Source organism: Cyprinodon variegatus, unplaced genomic scaffold (genome assembly GCF_000732505.1).
Source record: "Cyprinodon variegatus isolate N-32 unplaced genomic scaffold, C_variegatus-1.0 Scaffold23, whole genome shotgun sequence".
NCBI lineage: Eukaryota > Metazoa > Chordata > Actinopteri > Cyprinodontiformes > Cyprinodontidae > Cyprinodon > Cyprinodon variegatus.
The window spans coordinates 1,670,242-1,678,965 of NW_015150476.1; the positions used below are offsets into that span (position 1 = coordinate 1,670,242).

At 38.3% G+C, this 8,724-nt stretch overlaps 1 protein-coding gene across 10 annotated transcripts in view; it reads right to left on the reverse strand.

Annotated features, from left to right (window-relative positions):
• Positions 1–2,853: 2,853 nt before the first annotated feature.
• rgs3 (regulator of G-protein signaling 3) overlaps positions 2,854–8,724 on the reverse strand; it is a 168,714-nt gene continuing 162,843 nt past the window's right edge. For 9 of the 10 annotated variants that reach the window (XM_015392529.1, XM_015392460.1, XM_015392468.1 and 6 more), the window contains 4 exons: positions 7,083–7,184; positions 5,983–6,044; positions 4,998–5,164; positions 2,854–4,904 (listed from right to left, as the gene is read on the reverse strand). In XM_015392529.1, the coding sequence (XP_015248015.1) occupies positions 4,704–4,904; positions 4,998–5,164; positions 5,983–6,044; positions 7,083–7,184 (532 nt within the window). In that variant the 3' untranslated portion in view covers positions 2,854–4,703. Of the gene's footprint in view, positions 4,905–4,997; positions 5,165–5,982; positions 6,045–7,082; positions 7,185–7,422; positions 7,442–8,724 lie in introns of those variants that run through there. The other variant, XM_015392513.1, reaches the window with a different exon arrangement.

The following is an 8,724-nucleotide window of genomic DNA, read 5'->3' on the forward strand; positions in this document are numbered from 1 at the left end:
CATAATTGGCTATTCCTTTCTTTGGTCATTATCAAGTAAGCAGACACAAATACTGCAGTTAATCTAAGGTGTTTTTTTTTTACATAAACATGTTGTCAATGGAGCTCTTGATGAAGTGAAATAAGCTTTACTTAAGCTGCAAAAACAGAAAAGAAACACCAGAACAACTGCTGCAGTTTAAAGAAACAGACTTTTTTTTTCTTTTTTACTACATCCTGAGAGAGAAAGAAAGCACTGGTGATCTTAGCACCACAATAATACCTGGATGTTCACAAAGGACGACAATAGAGAATGATGGCAGAATTCTTTCAGTGGAGAAGAGAAATCCTCTCACAACAGCCAGGTGATTTCTGAGGTGTTGAGAGAAATACTGCCTTCAAATCCAGCTGGTTTCAACAAATCTATTGAGTGAGTGATAATAGAAATGACCCAAAATATGCAGCCAGAGCAAAGCAGGGTTTTAAAAAGCAAACATTTGGAATAAACCTTATTGGACAAGTCAGTTCTCTAATTGATATTAACTAAATTAAGCATGATTTTATTTGTGTAGAGATGTGTATGAGTTTGAGACTTCAAGCTGTTACCTTATTTTTTGAAATACTTTTATGCCACAGAATTAAAGGGATTGTATTAAAATATGATTTTCTTTTTTACATTTTTATGTAATCATTTAGTTGACTCCATTGAATGAATGCTAAATGTTTACTCTTTATGTTTGCCTCTTCATGTTTACACATTTTTTATGCAAGAGACAATGCAGCATTTTTAAACGTGCCTCACAACTTCAGAAAAATATGTTGTAATGTTTAATATAATAGTTAAAAAAAGACCTCACAGAAGTGTAATTTAAAATGCTTTATTTCAATGAATGATAGTTTAAAAAATAAGAGCTACAAAAGTAAAGTAAAACATTTCTGTTAATGGAAAGTCTTGTGTTTTATTAGGTACCGGTACTACATGTTTGATTGTTATTAACCTGAAAATGAATGTATTTTTTAATGGTACACTGGTTGAAATCATTTTGAATCCTAATTTTTTTTACACTAGGATATGTTTTGGTAATAGGAAAACATGACCTAAAGTCAACACCCCCAGTTTCTTTAAGTACATTGTAGCCGAACACCATTTAGTGCAACTTTTTTCTGAATATTTGTGATCCTCATCTTATCTTTGTATTGTTTGTTTTAACTTGTGTTATCTTACTGTTTGAAGTCTGTTTTGATCAAAGGCTAGTGTGGGAAAGCCACCGAATCCGGTAAAATACTGATGAAAATTCACAAATAAAGACTTTTGTTTTTATTTCAAGCAAAATACCAAATGAGAAGGCAGAGGAAACGCTAACAGCAACATCTAAAACATGCGGACATAAGTGATCTTGGGAGGAAACATAAGTTTGAACATATGAAAGCTGAGCTGAAAAACAATGACACAAACTTTGATATGGTTTCCACATATGACAGGAAAGGAAGGAAGCTTGAACAAAGGCATATGGCAAAGCAATTGGGCCTAAATGCAGTACTATTGTAAAGCATGGTTCGCTTGTTCTCCAGAGACGGTCACGGTCACATGCAAGAAACTCTTGTGATAAAAGAAACAGTGCCTGTCAGAACAGATGGCGGCTGGTAAAGAAGATTAGGTGCAGTTACTACACTATCCAGCTTCATTTCAGACTGACCAACCCCCAAACATACATCCTAATACTTCCTTTCATCATCCTCTAACCACCGCATCAACACTTGGCCTGGTGACACGTTCTATTCCTGCCTCTTACCAGAGTTGATGAGGATGAGCCTGAAGATTTGTTTCAAGATCTAAAACAGCCAACAGTAAATATGGGTCTTCATTCATTATTTGGTCATTAATATGCGTTTTAATGAATGGTAGCAAAGAAGTGCAGTGAAACTGTCTAAAGCAGTTGAACTCAAAGTTCTAATTGATTGTACGTTATGAGACACTCTGTGTCAGTTTGATGGACAGATAAGGCCAATTTTAATGGAATTGGGAATTCACTTCAAATCATTTAAATTTTGGCGTACAAGATCATAGCTACAAAAAATGTTCTAATGCTATTCAAAATGTGTGCAAGGTAAAGAATAAAACCATTGAAACACACTTTATTCTCTATTCTTTCTAAAACAAACATATAATTCTCCATGCTTTGTTTTTTTTCTCTCCGAAGCTTGATTTGGGAATATTGTCCACATGTGTAGACCATAATCTATAAATTATTGCTGGGACCTTCAAATGGTTGTTTTACTATTAGCAAAATAAGACACATAACTGTGATTTTCACATATGTGTATATTCAAACGATAAATTATAATCACAAAAGGTAAAAAAAAAACAAAGTGATGACATTTGGTCATTAAAATACACCCTTTAGTACCATACTATGAAATATTATTTCATATTATTTTTGCTTTTCTTGAATAAATCTCCAAGGTCATTTAAAAAACTGTCAAGCCAGTAGAAAAAAAACTAGAATGAGAATAAATGTTTGCTGCACTGCTTCCGTTTATGCTAAACTCTAGTAAATAATCTTTGGAGATTTATTACCAGATAATTACACTTCTTTCATTTAAGCACAAAATTACACATACTTACTCCATCTGGAAGGCCATTGTCTGAAGCCCAGATAAGTCATAATTAGAAGTATTCATAATACCCCTTTTTCTCACTGTTTGACCCATACGATAATAAACCAATAAAACCTTAGGAACAGAAGCAGTTAGTGTCATAGTAGACACTACATCTGCCATTTATTCCAAACTTATATTTTTAAAATTCTTAACAATATGCTGGAGCTCCTGCCAGTGTAGTGAAAAGAAACTTGACACCAGACAGTTCACTTAATAGTTGTTTGGTTTATTTCTCATTAGCAATGACACCAAATGTACTCTACTGTTTTCACTTGCTATCATAGGAGATGCATTTCGAATTGTAAACAGTGAAAATGATAAAATGCATTTCAGAAAACTCCTCACAAGCAGTGTATGACCGGGAAAAAAAAAAGAAGAGCAGATCGCACCTGCTCTAACCTATTTTTAACAATACATGTCATCTTATAGTTTTGAGTCTCTTGTATTTACATAGATACATCTGGGTCCCTTACTCATACCAACAGAGACCAGTTTGTTTCTTTTTGTTTATTTTTTTAATGTGTTATCACATATTTTCTTAAAGAATTATATTTACAACCATTACTTCCCCAGCTGCCTGCTGCTGGGGTGTTAACACACAGAATCAGTCACTTAAATCTTAACTACTTATGCTTCTTTAAGTTTATGTTAAGTCAACCTTATAGCTCTACGTATGTTTCTCTTAACAAATAAAAGGTAATGCAGAGCTCAAGCTGATCTGTCATCATTTAACATTTGAATTTATCTAAATAAATGAACAAAATAAAACATGATAATAAAATAAGATAAAAAATACAAAAAATATTGCACTTAATAGTTCAGGACAGCATTGGACCTGTTTGGTGGTTAGGAAAAAAGAAAAACACTTTAGGGGGAGTGCTTTAAAGGATGTAAAAGTGTGTCTTTAGAAGCATCCAGCAAGTTAATCTAAATAAATAGGCAAAGCTTTGTACACATAAAATTTCTTTTTTTCTCTAGCTAGGAAATGAGCAACCTTTGTGCGTAGCGCAGTAGGACAGGGGAGTGCAGATTGAATCCCTTAAGCATGTAGGGAAAAAAGTATAACAAGTGTGTATAGAAAAACCAGTAACAGTGAAGAAGATCAACCAAACTGATACCTATAAAAGCAATGTCCTGAGAATGCTTCTTGATTAGTCCAGAATGAGCTACAATGTTAAAAGAGATGTGTTTTGTTTTCCGGATTTTCAGTTCCTTTTAGTAAAGAGTCTTTGGAGGCAGGAAGCAAGTCGTTTTTGTTTTTCTTTGTCCAATTCAGGCTTCATGTTTGTGCTTGGATGGGAGAAGTTCTCACATTGGTGTTTCAGCACAACTGTGTTTCCTCCACCTTTCTTCTTTGCTAATCCGTCTCCGATGTCGTGTCCAGTCTTGAAATAGTCTTGAAAAAGCAGAGTTGATTCCATACATAGAAACTTCGAGTGAATGGAAAAGTTATTAGGATTCAAACACCTGGTTTTTCTTCCCTCCATTTTCCAAAGATATGATAGAGCGGGAAAGAAAATGACCTTTTAATCGTACCAACAGCTATGAAGTTCACAGAGAATGTGCAGAAGCAAGAAGGAGGTTTAAGCTCGGAGATGAAGGGAAAAAGTGACAAAAACAGTACCGGACTGTCTTCATGTCAGCTACCCCCCTTTTTTTAACCAGTACAACTGGATAAAAACATGAGCTAATGCATCTTTTGTGTGTGTGTGTGTGTGTCTTTAGCGTAAAAAAGCACATCAGAAACAGTGATCAGACATGCGTCCATTTCCTGCTCCAGCCCTTTTTTTGTGGGCTTCTGTGAAATTTAAACATCCATTCATCCAATCACTCATCCATCTGTTAAACTACATTCCATTGCAGTGCCATAACTTTGCGTTATCTCCTCTCACACCAAAACAAAAATCCTAATGAACAGGATGGCATACATACACACATAAAGATTAAATCAAAAAGGCAAACAATGAAGCTCACATCCCAACCACCGTTGGTTTTTTTGTTTTCAAGTCTGCCCATTTTTGTCTGTCGTTCTCTTTAATTTCTCCTTATGTCTCTCCTCCTCTCTTATGAGGAGGATGATGTCGATGTAGCGCTGGGCTTCTTTTGGTTAATTAAGTCCAAATAGAGTTCCGAGCGCAGAAAGCGGGGGTATGAGTCCTTTTCCATCAGCCCGTATATCCGCCTCTGAGCCAAGTCAAAGCAGGAGCGCGTCACATTCTGCAGGTTGTCCTTAGTGTGATCTCTAGTGTATGAATCCAAATTCACCTGCAGGTAATAATCAGTAAGAAGATTGTAAGCAAAGTGAAAAAAAAATGCAATAATAAGGATTTTTTGAAGCAACCAAATCCATTCGCTTACCTCTTTACAAGACTGTATAGCGATGTATTCAGCAAAGATTTTCTTGGCTTTTGAGGCCATCTTGGACTGCGACTTCACTTTCTTGTATTCCTCGCATGCGAGCCAAAATTCCAGATTCTCTTCGCTGAACTCAGTGCGCAGGAAAGCTCTGAAGGCTGCCAGACCATCTGAGAGGGAGCAGAGGGGAGGAAAATAAACAGAGAAGAGTTGACAAAAGTGCCATGGTAACATCACCATTGAAGCCCTCCTTAGAGTTTCAGCTCCTAAAATAGCTCTGCCTTTTGAGTCATGTGGTTTTAATATAGTGAGGGGAGAAAAAAAAACGTAGCAGGGTAGAACCTATCAAAGTCTAAAACACTAATCAATTCTGTAACTTCTTCATATTCATTATAAAAGCCTGATGCAGAGCAACGAGATGGATTGGTTTTGTGTTTTGTTTTAATTATCAGTTTGGCCCTTTTGAAGTTTCTGCCCGGCTAATGTTTTAAGGAAGAGGGCATCCAAGGCAAAGAATAGCAGGAACCGAGTCCACCCACTGCTCCTCTCTGCACTTTTCCGCTCCCATGAATCACCCATGCTGATAAGCAGCACTGAAGCAGGCCATCATCTCTTACCTCACTCTGGTGAGCATTAGTGAGGTAAGAGGTGGAGGAGAGGAAATGAGAAGAAGGGGGAATAAAGGGGCCAAAAAGCCTCAAATGAAAAACAGATGTAGAAGTGGATTTGTGTCAATTACAAAAGAAAGATCAGAATCAGGGCAAACTAGATTTTTAAGATCTTAACACACGTTGTCTTGTAAACTCTGGACTTTGTGTGTTTGGATTAAGGAATTATGCAGCAGGTTGCCCACTCAGATCAGCAGTATGAGCATGTAATCCTTGTGTATCTGTAGTTCCCTGCCCCCTTGGCCATGCATAGTGGTTAATCACACTTGTTATTTGAATAGTAATTAAGTAAGGAAGCGTAAAATAAAATAAAAACTTACATTTGTGCGTCAGCAGCTTGTCAAGCGAGTCCCCCCATTTGAGTGCTTCTTCTGGGGTGGGCCTACAGATGAAAGCAGAGCGGTTCTTTAATAAGCCCATTTCAGCCAGGTTTCTCATTGTGTGACCCATCCGCAGGATTGAAGGCTACTCTAGTCAGATGAGTGGAAATGTGTGAGCAGAAGGATCCTGCCTGATGCTTCTCTCCCTTTTAGTCTGACACATTCAGCTGTGGATGGTGGGAAGTTGCAGCACCTTAAGCCATGAGTCTGTCTGCTTCTCTGTGGAGGGGGTGGCTTTTATAATCCCTCTCAATGCCAGAGTGGAGAAAGGGGGAAGGAGCTTCAGAAAGCCAATCAGGAGGTGTTCAGGGATTTAGGAACCTCCCACCACTGACAGATTGAGCATGCCCCCTGGTGCCTTTCATTCTTACAATGAATGCATTTTAACATTTTTCCCCTGACTGGAATCCACATTTTAGGCCACAACATTTAACCACTTGAGTTTTTAATTGTGGAAAACTGTTTTTGTTATTATGCAGTAGAGCCAAGAATAATAGCAATTTAGGTATTTCTGTATCTTTGGATTTTAAAGACTTGAAATTATGAAAATTACACATTAGGAAATACTTTCTGTTGGTCTGTTGTTTTGAAGAAAGTGTAAGCACAATGGCAGTATGTTTTAGAGTTAACATAGACCCTGGAGTGAGAAACAAAACAGATGAAAGCATCATTTGAGCCAATTATGTCTACAGATTTTATAAAGCATTACACAAAAAAAATGTGTTTATAAAATTCTCTGGATGAAATTTTCCAACACAGATCAGATTATGCTGCACTGTATAATTCATGCAACTGAACTTAAAAAAAAATATATTATCTTAAAATATGCAAGGCAGCTAATTATAAAAACATAATAAACTCTGCTTCATCCTCTTTTTTTATCATGGTGTTTTCATTCAAAACTTCTTGAATGCCACACCACAAGGATGCTCCTGTCTCTCCTTCTGCCCACATGTCTGCCTTTCAACACAGGGTCAGATCCACAAACCTGTCTCGCACTCACGCCCACATACACATGCTGTCAGGAAGTGGCCACTTACTTGACTGACTTCATAGATTTGTCTAACTTCCCGGCTGGGTTGCTTCCTGGGGACTCATTCCTCCTCCGCAGGAAAGCCAGCCGATTCTTCATGTCTTTGGCCCTGACAGGAAGAAAGACATTGGACGGGAGGAATGGGGGAAGGTAGGTGAATGCAGAAGGATAGCGGGGATAGTGGGGGGGATTAGGTGGAGGATGGAAAAGAAAGAAGAAACACAGGGAGAAAGCCAGATGAGTTACCAAGTCTGCAATCCACAACGTGAACAATCCAAAGAATAGAATAATCAATTTAGCCGTAAAGACAGTCGACAAAAACTCCATTTGAAAAAAGGTGAATATACATTGTAGCCTTCGGTTGAGTTCTGTTAGTGGGACAGCTTTCCAAAAGGCAAATCGCCTCTTCCCCACTCCTTCTTTCTTGTCAATCTAATATCTTGCTCAGTCCTTTCGGTAGAATGTCCCTGGCAGGTTTCTCGACTGGGACTAAGCAAATGTAGCAGAGGAGGAGAGAGTCAGTCCTCACTCATCTGTTTCATCACGCCATCCTCCATGCGTCCACAGAGGTTGCAGAGGAGAAGATGACCCAAACCAGGGCCAACAGGGCACAGTAACACCTGCACTCCCTACTGAATTAGCATCCAAAATCCTCCAGACCACCTTTCTTCCAACCATCCCACAAAGATTAGTGCATTCAGACTCAACCGCAGTAGAAATCCAGCTCTTGGTACCCATGTGGTCCAAAAGGATTCTGCACAATCCCATTTCCCATGGTACACGTCCTGTCTTCTCCCGACCTGGTGCACGTGCTGCCTCATTGGGATGTGACCTCACTCAACACCTATTTCCTGAGTCCCTGCTTTTGATTTCCACTGTGGATTGACTGGCCTGCTAATAACGCTGCGCAGCCTTGTGAGCTGCCCGGGCCTAATCACGGCGAGCTGTCCCTAACCGCAGGCCTCAGGAGAGCATGTATCTTCCCAAATTAAGAAACAGCACTTCCTATTATAGACACCTGTCACTTAAACGAGCATTCACTGGGATCAAACTACAGATTAGCATAAAGAGTGTACAGGAATACACATGATGAGAGGACTTCACGACTGCCACATCCAAAAACCGCCCTCCATCAGTGCCAACTCATACTTGCCTAACAGATGCTTCCATGCTAGAAACAGGTGTTGCAAATTTCTACTCATGCATGAAGGCAATAGAGAAGAGCTTTGATTATGCAGGCTGGAAAGTAAGGTGGTTTCAGACAAGACAGAGACCACAATCAGCTGTGGAAGTTACTTTTCTGACTAACGCAGGACAGGAAAAGTCAAAACATGCCTGAAAAAATGTAACAAGGAGCGGCTGTATCTAATGAATGGGATGTTTTATGGAGATTGATCTGTGTGTTTAGACTTGTAAAAAGGTTAGATGGTGAGTTTCGTTTCGCCCTCCAAACTGCACAGGCTTGTTATAATAACATCTGATTATATCTATGTATGAACATGTATGAACATCTATCTATCTATCTATCTATCTATCTATCTATCTATCTATCTATCTATCTATCTATCTATCTATCTATCTATCTTATATCTATCTATCTATCTATCTATCTATCTATCTATCTATCTATCATATATCTATCTATCTAT